The sequence below is a fragment of the Populus trichocarpa genome, chromosome 1 (assembly GCF_000002775.5).
Source record: "Populus trichocarpa isolate Nisqually-1 chromosome 1, P.trichocarpa_v4.1, whole genome shotgun sequence".
Lineage (NCBI taxonomy): Eukaryota > Viridiplantae > Streptophyta > Magnoliopsida > Malpighiales > Salicaceae > Populus > Populus trichocarpa.
The window spans coordinates 16,786,082-16,803,883 of record NC_037285.2 but is presented as its reverse complement, the minus strand read 5'-3'; the positions used below and the strand labels follow the sequence as shown (position 1 = coordinate 16,803,883).

At 33.9% G+C, this 17,802-nt stretch overlaps 1 protein-coding gene and 1 non-coding gene across 2 annotated transcripts; one reads left to right on the top strand and one right to left on the bottom strand.

The window, feature by feature from the left end:
- Positions 1 to 3,448: 3,448 nt before the first annotated feature.
- Positions 3,449 to 5,954, top strand: LOC7470574 (ankyrin repeat-containing protein NPR4). The gene is made up of 3 exons (XM_024611035.2): positions 3,449 to 3,986; positions 4,166 to 4,581; positions 4,725 to 5,954. Exons 1-3 carry the CDS (start codon positions 3,530 to 3,532, stop codon positions 5,793 to 5,795), a joined length of 1,944 nt encoding a protein of 647 aa, XP_024466803.2. The 5' UTR covers positions 3,449 to 3,529; the 3' UTR covers positions 5,796 to 5,954.
- A 3,973-nt stretch (positions 5,955 to 9,927) lies between these two features.
- Positions 9,928 to 10,000, bottom strand: TRNAR-UCU (transfer RNA arginine (anticodon UCU)). The gene has a single exon. It is a non-coding gene; the product is annotated as a tRNA-Arg (tRNA).
- Between the last annotated feature and the right edge of the window lie 7,802 nt (positions 10,001 to 17,802).

Below are 17,802 nucleotides of genomic sequence, written 5' to 3'. Positions count from 1 at the left end.
TCTCGTATACTGACATTACCTGTTGTTTAGGACCCAATGATTTACTAATGAACGCAATGGGGTGTCCCTCTTGCATGAGGACTGCTCCCACACCAATCATGGATGCATCTGTCTCCACGATAAATGTTTTGTTGAAATCTGCCAGAGCTAATACTGGAGCACTAGTCATAATCCTTTTCAACTGATTGAAAGCTGTGGTGGCTGCATCATTCCATCCCTCGGCCTTTTTTTTAAGTAATTGAGTGAGTGGTTTGCAAATGCTGCCATAGCCCCTTACAAATCTTCTGTAGTAACCAGTCAATCCCAAAAACCCCCGTAGTTGTTTTAATCCTTTAGGCAATGGCCATTCCCGAATGGCTTGTATTTTGTAGGGATCTGTCGCCACACCTTGCTTAGAAATGATGTGTCCTAAATACTCCACCTGGTCCCTGCCGAAGAAGCATTTGCTGGCTTTAGCCACCAGATGATGTTCTCTTAATAAGTTGAGAACTGTAGCTAGATGCTTATAATGTTCTGTGAGTGTATGGCTGTAGATGAGAATGTCGTCAAAAAATACTAGAATGAATTTCCTTAGATGCTCCCTGAAAATCTCATTCATTAAACTCTGGAAGGTGGCCGGAGCATTGGTTAAGCCGAATGGCATTACCAAGAATTCGTAGTGGCCGCTGTGAGTTCTGAAAGTTGTTTTGAATTCTTCACCTCTCGCCATGCGGATCTGATGGTAGCCTGAACGCAAGTCTATCTTGGAAAACACAGAAGCTCCCACTAATTCTTCTAACAGTTCCTCAATCATGGGAATAGGATACTTATCCTTGATGGTGAGTTTATTCAAGGCTCTGTAATCAACACAGAGACGCCATGTGGAGTCTTTTTTCTTAACAAGGATTACTGGCGAGGCAAACTGGCTGTTGCTAGCCCTTATGATTTTTATCCTCAGCATTTCTTTTATCATGTCCTCCAATGTATCTTTTTGAAGACTAGAGTACCTGTAAGGTCTTAGATTAACTGAGTCTCCTCCTTCCTTTAGAGGAATCCTGTGATCGTGGGATCTAAGAGGAGGCAGGCCTGTGGGTTCCTGAAACAAGTCAATATATGCTGCTAACAGGTTTTGCAGGTGGATGTCTTGATTATCTGTTGAAGGAATAGTGACAGTAGTGGACTCCGGTGTAGTTCCTGCCTCTACCTCATCTACCATTTGCAAGTTACATAAATGATACCCCTCTAGCTGGTCATGGCTGCCTGCTAAGGAATTTAGATGCTCCAGTTCTATATATTGCAGCTTTGGTGGGTTTTCCCCCTTAAGTAACACCCGTTTGCCCTGCCAATCGAAAGACATCCATAAATGCTTGTAGTTGCATAGTATATCACCCAATAAGGATAGCCATTGGATTCCTAACACCATCTCACAATTACTTAGGTCTATGATGAACACATCAGCCACAAAGCTTATTCCCTGCATCTTCCAATTCAAGTTTTTGCACAAGGATTTGCAAATCATCCTGTCACCATTAGCTGCTTGCACCATCATCGGTTTAATGGCAATTAATTTGAGCTGGAGTTTGAGAGCCATTTCGGCATTGAGGAAGTTGTGAGTACTTCCTGAGTCAATTAGAATACTAACCGTAGTTCTATCCAATCTACTAGAGACTTTCATCATGTTGAGCCCTACCGTACCTTCTAATGCATCCAAGGATATGTGGGGTGAAAACTCCCCTGTTAGAGCGTCATTGTCTGTCAGCTTTTCTTCTGTAATGACTTCATCTTCTTCCTCCGTAACACTTAATGAATACAACCTTTTATTCCTGCATCTATGACCAGGAACGAACTTATCATCACACCAGAAGCATAACCCCTTTAACCTCCTCTCTTCAAAGTCTTGGTTCTTTATAGATTTGGTTGGTTTAACATTGTTCCTGTGAGTGGTATTTGAAGGATTGTTGTGCCAAGGAGCTGGACTTGGTTTTATGGTATTTTGCATAGTCGTGGGGTTCTGTGTGTTTGTAGGAAGTTGGATCTATGACTGTGTGGTATTGAAAGGTGGGGTGTAACGTTTAGGAAGAGGAGACAGTTTCTTGTAGGATAATGTGTTAGCTTGTAGCCTGGACAAATTATAAGCATGCTTAAGAGTCGTGGGTTCAAACATTTTTACCGTGTTTTTGATCTCCAACTCCAGACCTCCAAGAAAAATGATCAGTGCTTGCTTCTCATTGATTTCTGCCTTGTTCCACAAAATATCGAAATCCTGGATGTATTCTTCCATATTTCCTAGTTGTTTTAGCTCCATTAGTGCCTCCAAGGGATCTTGTTGCCATCCAAATCTGCAGCCAATAGCCTCCACATACTCTTCCCAAGTGACTCCTTGGTTGGCTGTACTCCTTAAAAAGTTCTGGTGCCAATACAATGCAACACCTTCAAGATAATAAGATGTTATTCTCAACTTGTCAGTGTTGGCAATTTCTTCAATCTCAAAATACTGAGCACATTTGTAAAGCCAGCGATGAACATCTTCACCATTGAAAATTGGGAAGAAATGTTTTGGTTTGTGTATTTTGTATGAAGGAATTCTCTCCTCCTGCGAGCTCCTGTGCCTTGACTCATAACCTTCCATGCCTGATACTTGCTTGTCTCTACCTTGACTTGGACTGCCAGTGTGGGGAGAAAGCTTATGCAAAGCCAATTCTAGCTGTTGTGCCATGGTGCCCATCATACCCTGCATGTCTCTAATCTGAGCACCTTGGTTGGATATGGTTTGATCCAGTTTGACATTTTGTCCTTTAAGTAAGTCCGCCATCAACTCATACTTGAGGTTGTGATCCTGCGAGACTGCTGCAATGGAGTCTTCAATTCGTTTGAGATCAGCTGCTCTGGTGTCTGGTGGCATGGTGGTAGTCCGGGGATTGCAGGCTCTGATACCAGTTGTTACAAGTGAAGAAATGATGGACCCGAATTGGATGGTCTCCAGTGATGGTTAATGCTGTAGTAGGGGCTTTAGTGGGAGGATTTATGAGAGGCCGTTGATACCACACCAACAACACCCTGATAGTTGTTTCCTGATAATGAGGAATTCACTCTTTCATTATAATTCTTGTTATCCCTCTGCTATCATGCATATGCCTTTATATAGAATATTGCAATTCTAATTGGTTACGAAAAGCTTCAGCACGCAGGCTGTGTGTTAACTGCCATGCAGCATTTTATGGAATTGAAACGGTGCGTATGGTTACTTAAATGAAACAGTGCGTATGGATTCTATAACTAACTTCTGAATGCGTGGCCTGCATTAGTTCCTATTATTTCCTTTCTTCTTCTGCAGGTAACTTAAAGTCAATGTCCCTCTGGAAAAGAAGGAACATAAAGGGAACAAGACTCGTTCCCTCACTTTCTTGGTTGTTTCTTTCCACGTGACCTTTTCCCAAGTACTTGTTTATTTAATTACTGTCATTTTTTCCCAAAGGTATTCTTGCACCGAATAATATTTCCTGTAAGTGCAGTATTTTGCTTTCTCTAAGAAAATTACAAGCTCAAGGAGATGGATCCAGCACTTTACAGAGCAGTTTTACTCAATGATATTCATGCATTTATCAGTTTAGTTCGAAAAAATGAAGCAATTCTTGACCAAAGAACCAGTACTGCCTCTAACACAGTGCTTCACCTTGCTTCAAGGCTTGGATTTGTTGACTTGGTGATGGAAATCATTAAGTTGCGGCCAAACATGGTACAAGCTGAGAACAAGATGCTGGAGACTCCTCTGCATGAAGCCTGTCGCGAAGGAAAATCAAAGATTGTATTGCTGCTATTACAGACAGGTTCATGGGTGGCCAGCAATTTTAACATGGAAAATCAGTCTCCATTACTCATCGCTTGCAGTTATGGGCATCTCGAAGTAGTCAAGGTTTTGTTGAATCAGCCATTGTTTCTGAGGTTAGAATATGATAATCCTCATGGTCTGACATCTCTACATGTGGCTGCATCAAAAGGCCATACAGGTATGTGCCTATTTCGCTTGTCAATAGATAAGCATATTTACCTTTTAACACGCTTAATTACTAGTACATTGAAATTGGTTGGTTACTGTTTATGCTTCTTCTTCTTCTTTTCATTTTATACAGATAAGCTGTATCATGTTCAATTTATGTAATAATCGATCACGGGTGTACTGATGCAGAAATAGTGAAGATGATATTACGAGCGTGCCCAAATATGGCTCAGAAGATTGACAGTGACGGATGTAATCCTCTGCACTACGCTTGTAAAAATGGTCACTTGGAGATAACAAAATTACTTCTAAGGCATGACTTGGACCTTACTCTGATATATAATAACAAGGGTTTCAAACCATTGCACTTGGCAGCAATTCATGGCAATGGCACAATCCTTGAAGAATTTCTGGCTATGGCTCCCACATCATTTGATTGTCTCACAACCGATGGGGACAATGTATTTCATCTTCTCGTAAGATTCAATGCCCACAGTGCCTTCATGTGCTTGGAACATGTGTTCGGTGATACCAAGCTATTCCAACAACCAGATCAATTTGGCAACACCATTCTGCACATTGCAATCTCCGGAGGACTCTATCATGTACGGATCTCTGTGTGTGTGTGTGTTCTTTCTGGGCACAATAGAAGCACAAACTTTAATTATGCATCATTATAGTATCATGTACACCCCCTGCCCTCTGATGATTGGTATAGTATAATGTAATTTGTTTGAGCTCATTCCAGTTAGCAGGCAGTATCATCAATGAAAGAAAAGTGGACATCAATCATCAAAACAATAGAGGACATACAGCGCTTGACATCCTCAACCATGCTGGAAGCAGTTTAGAAATCCAGGATCTTAGAGACATGTTGAAGAAAGCTGGTGGAAAATTAGGTACTGGTCTTTCTTGGTCACAAAAATCTGAAAGCCCCAGAGATGCACTAGAGCGAGAATTTGACCTGCAGCTGCAGCTTGGTTGTGGATCTGAAAGACACCAACTTTCTCAAGCACATTCTGCGGAAAACACCCCAATCACAAAGAGCATGCCGGAATTAATCATGAGAACCGATGCAAGAGGTGAACCTCTTCAGCTTCAAGTTAACAATAATAATGATCTATCTGAATCAGAATACTTGTCAGACGAAACAAAAGGCTCCTCACCTTACAGGCATGAAAGCATAATACGCAGGAAAAAGCTAATGAAAGTTCACAAGCGCCATCATAGGAAGCAACACAAGGCATACACTGAGGCACTACAGAATGCAAGGAACACACTCACAGTAGTCGCTATTATGATTGCTACGGTGACTTTTACAGCAGGCATCAATCCTCCAGGTGGTGTCTACCAGGAGGGGCCATTGAAAGGAAAATCAACAGCAGGCAGGACATCAGCTTTTAAGGTTTTTTCAATCACCAACAACATTGCCTTGTTCACATCCTTATGCATTGTAATAGCTCTAGTTAGCATCATCCCCTTCCAAAGAAAGCCGCTAATGAAGCTATTGGTGGTTGCTCACAAGGGCATGTGGGTGGCAGTGTCATTCATGGCTGCCGCTTACATTGCAGCAATATGGGTGATTATGCCAGAGAGTCATGGGAATGTTTGGACATTTGAGGCTCTAATTTCCATTTTCGCTGGTACTCTAGGATCAGCTTTCATTTATCTTGGGGTTAAGTTGGTTGGACACCATCTGAGGAAATCAAAGTGGAGGAAAGAGCAGGGTGGTGCTGGTAACAACAAATATGAAAACCATTCACTTTCTCGGAATTCTGATGTAGAGAGTGCCATAACTGATGGTTATCATACGTTTTGAATGTTTTCACGAACATATGCAATTATGATGGTGGTTCTTTCTTAAAATAAAAAATTATTCTTTTAGAAAATATGGTTCCAACTGGGCCATTTAAATTGTGAACCCGTGGAGATCAAAGAGAAAAAGTTTTCAAAATCCATGATCCAAATGTCAACAAATTATTGAATTATTTGAGAAGTAATTAAAGGGACTTATATAAATATTTTAGCTATCAAGTTTGAAATCTAGGATAATGCAAGATTATCGCATCCATTCCTGTAATTTATTGGGATACATTAATGCCAATTCTCCAATTTTTTTAGTATGATGGAAGGAAGGTGAACCAAAAAATCACTGTATTATTAAGGATACCAGCAGCTGGCCTATTTTATTGTTGGCTCCCTTTGCTTGAGCCTCTTGTCTAGCGGCGTTGGAGATGAACTTGATGCTTTATTTTGCAGCATAGAAGGAGCCCAATCAAAACTGGATAGCATCAAAACAAGGAGAAATCTCAATTTAGTCCATAATTTTCATATAATTTTTCATACAAGTCTTTATATTTATTTTTATCTAAATCTTGGTATCCAGAAAATTACGAGATTCTAATTAATTCAGTCAAGTTGAATCAATCCGCTCTCTCAATATAGTGTGTTTCATTCATAAGACTCGAATTTAAAATCTTATTTAGAAATAACAAATGCCGATCACTTAAACTAATCACTATTTTTATAAAGCCCTATACATGTTTTCTTCTTTTGTCCACCAAATTCTCTCCAAAAATAGTGCAAAATGAGCCATGGGATTAATATCCTTACTCTAATTTGATTTCTTGACCTTTAATTACTCGATCGTCATGAAAAAATCCTGTATGAGAGTCTTTCGCTCGAAGTTAATTATAGAAGAGGGACGAAATTCAAGAATCAGGAAAGGTGTCAATAGATAAGGTGGGAGGATAGCAAAAAGACACCACCCACCTCCATGTTCTTCCAAAAGAAATAAATTATAAATCTTGCGGTCCTATCATATATATATATATATATATATATATATATATATATATATATATATATAAAAGGACAATAGGGAGGAGACCTTGGTATATATATGTATATATACAAGGACAATAGTGAGGAGACCCACCAAGGAAAATCAATAGTTCTCTATACAGTAAACTAAGAAAATATCTGCTTATAAGCATGCCCTTAATTAATTCTATATCTAAAAAGAATAAATAAATTTGGGAATCACATCTTCATGAAACTGGGCTATTGTTTTTGAGTAGAACATTATGTTCAGGTAGGGCAGGGAAAATAACAGGTAACTTGAATCATAAATTGGGTTGGTTCCAATAAGGTAATTTTATTTTAATTAAATAATAAAAAAATAGATAAAGATAACAAATTAACCAAATTAAAAAATAATAATAACGATAACCTCAAAAAAAAATATTCTTTTAAAACAAGAACAAAAAATATAGTTAATTCTCAGCCCATTAAACACATAAGGATGAAATTGGATAAAAAAAATTAAAAAAAAAACCAACTCGAATTCATCTGAGTTAACATGACAAACATGTAACTCAGGTAATAAAGGATGAATCAATTTAAGTTAACCCGTCAAACCCGAGACTCAAGTTATGAGATTGGAATAACACAAAAAAAAAAAGAAACGTAAAAAATCACAAGACTGAAAAGAAAATAAAAAAAAAATGATGTCAACTCGTATTAGCTTTTCAAATACATAACCCTAGAAAATAGATCGGAAACACTCTATCTGAAAAAATTACGAAACTTAATTCCCAACCAATTAAATGTTGAAGGATTAACTTGAAAAAAGACTATTAATTACACAAAAGGATCTAAAACAAAAAATGACATTTAAGAAAATAGGGATCAAAATTCAAATACAAAATAAATTATATTTTTTATTGAATGGTGAAATTGAAAAGAAAAATTAATTTAACAAAAGGAACAAAAAATAATAATAAAAAGAATGAGTATCAAAATTAAAATTAAAAACTAAAAAAAAAATTATTGAACGGTGGAATTGAAAATAAAAATTAATTCAACAAAAGGCCCAAAAAATAATAAAAAAATAAGAGCCAAATTGAAAAAAATAATATATAGCAAATTGGAATGGAAGGAAGAAATTAAAAACAAATAAAACTTCTACTAAACAACCAGGAAAAAAAATCAGAAATCAAAAGAAGAAGTATTGAAGTTGAAATATCAACGACAAAGACGGCTAAATTGTTATTTTTAGGGGAGAAAAGAGAAAAGAACGGGAAAAAAAAAGCATACCGGTTATAAATCAAACAATAACCAACGACATGCGCCGCTTCATCAAGAAGAGGACGTAACGACGCATCCAACAACATTACAAAAAGATATTTTTGGATGTCAGGAGGCATTGCACACACCTTCCATTTGCTAGTAAGTGTGTCACACGCGCCCCATTGTTTTGTATTATTTTTATATTTGCTCAAATATTAAATTGCTTCTAAGCTGACTTAATAATAACAAAAAAAAATATTATGAAAAGATGAAAATGCTCATTGACACTATTTTTAAATTTTTTTTGCTTTTAAGGGTGTCTTAGACTTTTCATTATGCTTTTTAATTTTTTATTATTTTTTTATTTAATCAAATATCAAATTGCTTATAAGCTGACATTATAATACAAAAATATCTCTTGACGCTAGTTTTATTTTTATTTTTTTTGCTTTGAAAGGTATTTTAGTTGTTTTATTGTGTGATTAAAATAGAAAAAAATTTATTTTTACTTGATTAATTCGATAATAACTAATAAAATCTATAAAGAAACTTTCATATATTTGAAAACCAATGTTAAATATTTTTGGTGAAAAGATAAAATCATCCGTTACAATATTCCAGTAAATAATATTTTTGAACATGCTTCTAGAATGTTTTTGCAAAGATATTTAGAGAATTATGAGGTAAACAAAGAATTGTGTCTTTAGTGGAACGTACACGTTGCCAATTTTGTTTTCATTCCTTCGTTTTCAAAAAGTACTACTGATCGAGCAAGACTTCGACGATGATTTGGGTTTTATCTAGTGTTAGGTTTGTCTCTTTTATTATTGAAAAGGCAGAGACTGATAATGAAGCAATTAAAACTCTAATCAATCAAATCCCAACTCTAAATATTTTTTATATATATATATATATATATATATATATATATTAATATGGATGTCCGGACCAACTTACACGCACCTTAACTAATCTTACGAGTTCTGAAGTTAACGACCATATAAATCTTCAATGGTCATCATATTAACAACCACAGGACTCGAATCTGAAATTACAGGAAAATAAATGTTTTAATCTCGAGTTTTTATTACTGAATAATCTACCATATGATTATATATATATATATATATATATATATTATTCGACACAATCATGAGAGGCAAAAGTAGGGTTATGATAATGGTGGCATAAAGTGGGGTTATTTTCAACGAACCAAAAACAAAAAAATGCTTCAATAAGTCTCGTGGTAGCTGACAAGAAAACCTCTCCCCTTTTGCACAAGAAACTAGGGGGGGAATAGAAATACGCCCCGAAATCATAAAGCATTAAAACCAGTGATTAATGACATTACACCTTACTAAACTGCCTCATGTCTGGGAGCAAGAACACTACCCAAAAACGGATTAAAGCCAGTTATATGATATGAATTTAATGTTTTTTTCAAGTTAAAAATACTCTCAAAAATAATTTATATTTTTTTATTAATGTACAGAGATTAAAAGCATATCTAAATATAATACTTATATATGAACTCATATATTCATGTAAATAATATTTCTTACCAACTTTCTATTCTGTATTATAAAATAGGAAGCAAACTCATTTAATAATTAGTAAATTCTGCTAATTGTTTTAGATAAATGAGAAAATCCCATATATATATATATATATATATATATATATATATATATATATATATATATATATATATATATTGTCTAGAGATATCGAGAAATCTTTCTTTTAAAATAAAATAACAGAATATTGAGGAGTCTTTCTTGTAATCTCTCAAGCCTTGACCTTTTCTAGTGTGTACTAAAAATAAAATAATCTTCTCACAAACCCATTCCCACTGGAATAAAGTTGTGCCAAAACAAACGCACGCCCAGTGGGACTCGAACCCACAATCGCTTGATTAGAAGTCAAGCGCCTTATCCATTAGGCCATGGGCGCTTCACGCTACCGTTTCTCACTAATCGTTAAATAAATAATATTTTCATATTAAAAAGTAAAGATCACCAACATTATTTCATTTGTCTTGTCTTCATTTATACATGCATGAGTTGATATATGGAGTATGGGATTTTTTTTTCCAGAATGGCACTTTCAAAAACAAAAAAAATATATTTTGGGAAATTAGTATAAGCTAAATTTGTTGCATTGGTTCCAAGAGTGCAACTTAGTTAATTGCACCATTACTCTTTAATTAATTGGGTAAAATCTAAGAAAATCCTAAACTTGAAATCATAAACCAAACTTTAAAAGCCAAACCAAAAAGATCTAACCTTAAATTAAAAACTTAAACCCTAAACTCAAGTTGTAAATCCTAAATATTAAACCCTAAATGTAAAATCACAAGCTCAATAACAAAACAATAAAATGTAAAGCAGGTACAATGAAAATTGGTTGCTTAAAAAAAACATGGTGTCTCTAGGAGCATTTAAGGTTGGCCAAGAGAGAACAAGTTAGTATACGATAAAATTGTGTTTGCTTAAGAAAATTGTGTGAGAGATTAATGCATAATGTTGTATGGAAAATGAATTTTGAATGAGTTTGGTTATGTTATATAAAATGAGTAAATTTATATATGGTAGTGAATTGGAATGTTGATGAAGATTATTGCATTTAGAGGTAAAGATTATTGTGTACTACTTGATTTCTCTTGAAAAGAAAAGTTTTGATTAAAAATTTTAAAAGTAAATCATGGTATAAAAAAGGTTGTAGTGCAGGCTAAGAAGGAAATAAATTGAAAGTAAATGTGATTATGATCATGGTTGTGAAATGTAGTATATATGTGAATTGCTATAATGTGTATGTTTTTATTGAAATATTTTAAACTATTTTAAATAAAATATGAGTAGAATTAATTGGTTCTTAGAAGGTTGAAATTAGTGATAGTATAACATCTATGAAAGGACAATGCTTGTTTGAATGATGAGAAGACGAATAGAAATGCTTGGTTGTTTGTAAAATTCATAGATGAAAACTAGAGAGTTTCATCACTTAATTTCCAGAGGAGATTAGAGCATGAAAATGATAAAATTTGGGATAAGATTCTTCATAAAAGTTATATCTAGGGATGACTGACCTTACATAAATTGGAGTTTTAAAACTCCAAATATGGGTTTAAATTTGAGGGGAGGCTGAACTGGAACCATACTGAATAGTTTTACATGTTGCGATAACAGGTGATTTTAGATGCTTTAATGGAAGAATTGGGTTTTAATTACTTTAGTAAATTTGTTGCTTTATGTCTTAGTTTTTCATAGAGACAAGGTACACCCAAGATAGTGAGCCCAAATTGTTTTTATTATTATTATTTATACTCAAATGGTAGCAATGTTTATAGCTATCCTAATTGTCATAAAAGTGGTAACCATTTATGGAATAAACTTTAAATCAAGTTAGCGATGATCTTTTCTAACAAATGCATAATATATATGTGAGGACCAGTTAGCTTTAATATCTTAAACAAATACAATTTATTATGGTACATCCCATGTAAGTACCATTCAGATTATGGTGCATTACATATTGTAATTACACATAAGTTATTGTTGAATATTAAACTTTGTATTCTAATACATGTATAATATATCACCGCTTAACTACATTAATTAAATAAGTCTTTGTACTAAAAGTTTGTCCAATAACCAACTCAGCACATCCTACTAGATTTCTATGACTAATATCTCAATAATAGCAAATCATATCATCAAATCCAACATTATTATCATCAAATTCAAGAATAGAAGGTTCTATTATCTTATTTTCACCTTATGTCTCAACTAAACCCAAAATACCATCATCTTTATTGTCATTAGGTTCAAAGTCATAATCAATGCCAATGTTTGCATGGTCATACATACTTGAATTAGTTAATCTTATAAATTATAGTATCAATGAAAAGTTAACTCCAACCCTAATTGTCCTAGACAAACCACCCGACTGTGATGCTTGTATACTTCTTCGAGTAGATATGGGGACTAGAACCTGAGTATACTCATGTTTTATAGTAAAAGAGGAATGTACTCGTTTAGGTTAACTATTCAAATACAACTCAATGATTTTTTATCTATTTTGGATGGATAACTCTACCATAGTCCTTAAACTCACGTTACAAGAAATGAGTATGATAAAATACTATCGACTTTAACATCGTTATAATTCCACCTAATTCCTTCATCTATTACTTGTTTAATTTTAGCTAGTGACATGTTAAATTAACACTCACAACCATATTAATTACTCCATTATAAGTCATATTATTGTTCATATCAATAACAATAGACCCAGTATATTGATATAACAATAGCATATTAGAAGACATATTTTGTAAAACAACATTCTCAAATATAGCAATTAGTCATAAATCTCTATGTAAACCCTAAATGATGAAATTTATACCAAATTGATATTATTTATAGCATCAATTCCAACAAATCATATCAAATTGTATCAATTTATACCTAAAACTGAATGACATTCTCAATTACAATAATTAGTCAAAATCTTCAATGTAAAACATTAATTGATAAAATTTATACTAGATTGATGTTATTGATAGCATCAAATCCATCAATTCATACCTAATTACTTTAAGAACAAAACATTTTCAGTTATAGTAAGTAGCATAGTTTTGAAATCCGACCCGGTGGTCGACCTGGTCTAATGATCGGGTCACGGGTCATATGGGTTGACCATAAGGTCACGGGTCATATGGGTTGACCCGGGTCTAATGATCGGGTCACGGGTAATATGGGTTGACTCGGGTCAACCCAAAAAAAATTAAAAATCAAATAACCCATCAAAGTTGTTTGAACAACTCTCCTGCACTCTCCATGTTCCCACTATTCCCATAAGCAAAAATAACTTCGTCCAAGAAATCACATCCCTATATATTTGGCATTTCATCAAACACTTTTTGCCCACACTCCAAAAACCCACATTTTATATACATATCAATCATATAATTCTAACATGCAAATCCTCACCAAACCCCCTAACCAAAATCATTTGCCCATGAATTTGCCGCCCCAAACCCACATCCATTTTAGCACCACAAGCCTTTAAAAAAGTAGTAAATGTGAAAGAAACAGGCACAACACCTTCTTTTCTCATCAACGAATCTCTATGAGCAACAATATCACTGTTGCAATTTGAGGAGGAGCTAATCGGCTCCAATGTATTAACTCCAGCTTCAAGAGATCTTCTTTCTTCAGGTTGAAAAAAGCTATTGTCTTCCTCCATTGCATTGAAGGCAACTTCATTTGGTCTTCGTTCTTCAGCTCGAGTAAAATTATTGTGTTCCTCCTCCAAAGATGATTGTTTGCCCATTCTAACTCTAGCTCGTTTCACTAGTGGCAAGTGCTCATCTCCATCTTCTTTAATTTGAGTTATATTCAAATTTTTACATGCAAATTGGGAATTTTGGTTATTATCTGCCTCTGTTTCCAGTCTGACTGTTGGATCTGCAATTCTGCAACGTTATGTATATATAAAAAACAAGAGGCTGGGTCTTAGCCGGGTTTGCCCGGGTCGACCGGGTTCCGGGTCGACCGGATTTCACCGGGCCAACTCCCAGACGGGTTTTTACTTAGACCCGGACCGGTCCCAGGCCCGGCTCGGCCGGGTCCCGGGTCGACCCGCCGGGCCGATCGGGGTTTCAAAACTATGGTAAGTAGTCTCAAATTTCAATGTAAACCTAATTGATCAAATTTATACCAAATTGTTGTTATTTATAGCATCAATTACAACAAATCATACCTAATTGCATCAACTCATACTTAATTACTTTAATTGGACAACATTCTCAATAACAACAATTAGTCAAAAATTTCAATACAAACCCTAATTGATCAAACTTATATCAAATTGATGTTTATAACATCAATTGTAACAAATCATACCAAATTGCTTCAATTGGACAAAATCTTTAATGATGGTTATCACACCTTGCATGACTATTGTGACCTCTTATATTAAAGGGAAATTAAAAAAATAGAGTCGTTATCTAGTAATTAAAGAAAATTAGAAATTCTAAAATGAGCGAGTCGTTATCTAGTAATTAAAGAAAATTAAAAATTCTAAAATGAGCACCTGTTCCATATATTCAAGTAAAGGGTTAGTTATGTTTAAGGAAAAATCGACATCACCCTTACTATATTCTTTCAAATGAAGGTTACCTTTGCCATGTGTTTTCTCTTAAATTTATTTTTCATATGTCATTATTTGTCTAAATTATTTTTAAGCTTATTCAAAATTTATTTTAATTTAATTATTCCAAAAAACAAATTTGATATTGGTCCCTAAGAATACGAAACTCGTTGATTAAATCATTCATGAAAAATTTAACATTCATCCCTAAAAATAGAAGACTTATCAATTTATATAGGCCATCTAAAAATTCAACACTTGTCTCTAAAAACAAAAGATTTGTTGATTAGACAATTTGTAGAATTTGGCGTCCTTCCCTAAAAAAATAGAGGGCTCATTAATTAAAATTATTGGTGAAAAATTTGACGTACGTCTTTAAAAATAAAAGACTCCTTGATTTAGCCATTCACAAAATTTGATATCCTTCTCTAAAATTTAGAAAACTTGTCAACTTGGTCTTTTATGAAAAATTGTTGATTTGGCTTTTTATAAAAAATTTCATGTCGGGCCTTGTCGACTAGTTCATTCAAGAAGAAATTAAATATTTATTTTTAATAAATAAGAAACTTGTCAATTTATCCATTTTAAAAAAATTAAAAATAGAAAATACATTGATTTGGATTGTTTCATAATAAATTTCTAAAATGTGCTCACGTGGTGAAAACTTATTAACTTATTTTTTTGTTTTCAGTATGCATGATGCAACAACACGTTCAAGTTTAATAAAGCATAAGATTAACATAGAGAGAAAAAAAAAAAAAAAAAAACAAGAACCTAAGATTACTTGCTTGTTGCAAGCTTCATCATACAAATGAACAAAAAAACGAAAACAAACCTCATATCATGATGCATGATCACACTAGTTCCTTCTTAGCCAACAAAACCGAGATATTGAAAGCATAATCAAACCATCTCTGATCAAACCATAAATTTTCCACACTCATGCATCATACTTCAAGAAAGGAAAATAAAACTCATTTATAATGTTTTTACCATAGATTCCAAAAACAAACTTCATGATTTGCAAACTTAGCTTCTAGTATTTGAACCCAAAGTTTTCTTCACATACAGCAAGCATAAAAGGCATGAACAAAGGCCATTAATTAGCTTATGAAAGAAATAAGAAAACTCATATGGACAGAGTTGTCGCTGTTGTTGCAAAATGTTGTTGTTGTCGTCTCTTGTCGATACTGTTGTTACTGTTCGGAGCTGCTACTGGTTTCAAGGTTGCTACTGTTACTTCCTGGAGGTGCTTCTGTAGTTCTTAGAACATCCAAACCTCAAGAAAATAATTATTGTTGGATTATGAATCCATCTTCAAAGTTTTCATTTTTAATTAATGATGGATCTTCCACTGATCACACGTAGAACTCAACGTTTGCTCGTATGAAAAATGGATTGGTCCGATTTGAACTCTCATGATCGATCTTCAAAAATTAAACCAAAACGAAAATCAGACCTGTCAGCTCAATTAATTTGGTATAGCTACCGAGGAAGACACTCTTGCATTTGTGAAGCCTAAAAAGTAAGTTGATTCCAGCTATATTCATACCCCATTGGTTCAAAATCACAAAGATTATTTCATCATAACCACCAAATCATCCTTCATTCTATTGGTTTTCAGTATAGGGTTAGAAGCTGACAACTACCAACAGGGATGGATGCACTCCTGCAGATAGGGCTACCTGTCCCCGATGATGAGATTAGCAAACAACTTGACTAATAATACCAGCTAGCTAGTTTGTATTTAAAATTGGGATTAACGTCTTGATTGATTGATTATGTAGCTCACCAATCTGTCAATAAAATATCTAATGAGTTATCTTCTGCATATGCCAATGGACCCTTCTTATTTCCATTGAAGAATTAGACAACAGAACTCAGAGCAGTATTTTCCTCTTCGTAAATTCAATGGGCCAGCATCTTCCAAGAAATAAGAAGATGAAAAATCAGCTAAAAGGGGATTCTAATTTTCTTTAAAACTCCTAAAATTCTGAATATGAAACTCACCAGCTAATTGGGACTCGTTTGTCCAGTAGTAGGTGTGTGGGATCAGCTTCATTAATGCCACGTCCCCTCAGAGACTGGACAGAACTTCAAAGAACGATGGCTTATGAACATGACATATATTTCAAGAAGCAACAGTATCTAACCATGCAGAGGTATTCTAGTGATAAAAATTTGAGATTAAAAGATTTATTTTTTCTGTAATTTTAGATTCGAGTCCTGTGATTGCTCATATGATAGTTACTGGGGAGGTTTACATAGTCGTTAACTTCCTGTGGTTGCTCATATGATGGTTACTGAGGAGGCTTACATAGTCGTTAACTTCAGGGCCCGTGAGATTAGTCGAGGTGTACACAAGTTAGTCCGAACACCTACATTATACTAAAAAAAATTAAACAGTATATGACACAACCTTCTTTCTTTGGGACCTCTAACAATCAATGTCTTTCCTACAAGATTGGACAGAACTTTCTCATGCGATTGTTTGTCCTCTACGGGGTTGAAGTGGGGACCGTAATTTTAACTTTCCCTTAGGACACAGGGGCTCATGTTCTCTACCCTTAGCTTGATCACAATCATATGTGATTCCAACTACCTTAACAATAGTAACAGGCCAGACGTCATTTTTATGATGTCTTAATAAAAATTGATGATAATTAAGACAAAAGTACTGTCTAATTATAAGTAATGCGTATATATAGTAGCCAAGGTAAAAAAAGAAAAAGAAAAAGAAAAATTCATTATTTAATTCAGTCAACCTCATTAACCCTTTCAAATTAATTAATACCGACAATTTGATTGGTGAATGTGAAAGAGAATCAATCATTTGCTGGCTGCCGAGGAGTGGTTTGGTGGAGGCTTACCCTGTGTGTGGAATCAGATAACAATTTTCATGTAAAAAGCATCACACGCCTACTGCGGCTATATTTTACATAATATAAAAACTATTTTATTTCAACAAAATAAATATGAAAATATTTTCTAAACATTTAACTCATATCAAAATTACTTATCAAAATTTCTTCAATTGACCCATAATTTGATCAATTTTGACCTTTATATTTATGTGTCTTTTTCAATTTGATCCTTGGTTTTTTATTTCTTCAATCAAGTCTCTAATTGCTTATCAAACTTTAATATTTATGCAATTAAACTCCTGATTTGACCAACTTAACTCTTTAAAATTACAATTCAACCCTCATACTTTAATTATTTCTAATTAAAGCCTAAATTGACTTCAAAAATCAAATTTTCTTGCAATTAAATCATTAATCAAATTAAATAAGCCTTCCGAAATTCTCATTAAGTCTTTACCTATCTAAATTTGTATTTCTTTACCCTAAATGAAATTATTTTCATCAATGAGGCTTTTTATCAATTAGAATCAGGTAGCTAATTTTGTCAATCTAATATATATATATATATTGTTTAATTGATGAGAAATAAGAAATAACATAATAAAAAGAAGTTTATTTTATCCTTTATATATATTACCGAAAAACTTGCAATATTTTAAAAAATAATGAGAGATTATTTTTTTTACTTTAGCTTATAATAAGCATTAATCTGTTTTTTAAAACTAACTTAAAATG

What these genes read in the sequence shown, in the direction of transcription:
- LOC7470574 (XM_024611035.2), top strand. Translation starts at nt 3,530, where the DNA reads ATGGATCCAGCACTTTACAGAGCAGTTTTACTCAATGATATTCATGCA. An exon ending in TGCATCAAAAGGCCATACAG is followed by an intron (nt 3,987 to 4,165) that starts GTATGTGCCTAT and finishes GTACTGATGCAG; the next exon opens with AAATAGTGAAGATGATATTA. An exon ending in TCTCCGGAGGACTCTATCAT is followed by an intron (nt 4,582 to 4,724) that starts GTACGGATCTCT and finishes AGCTCATTCCAG; the next exon opens with TTAGCAGGCAGTATCATCAA.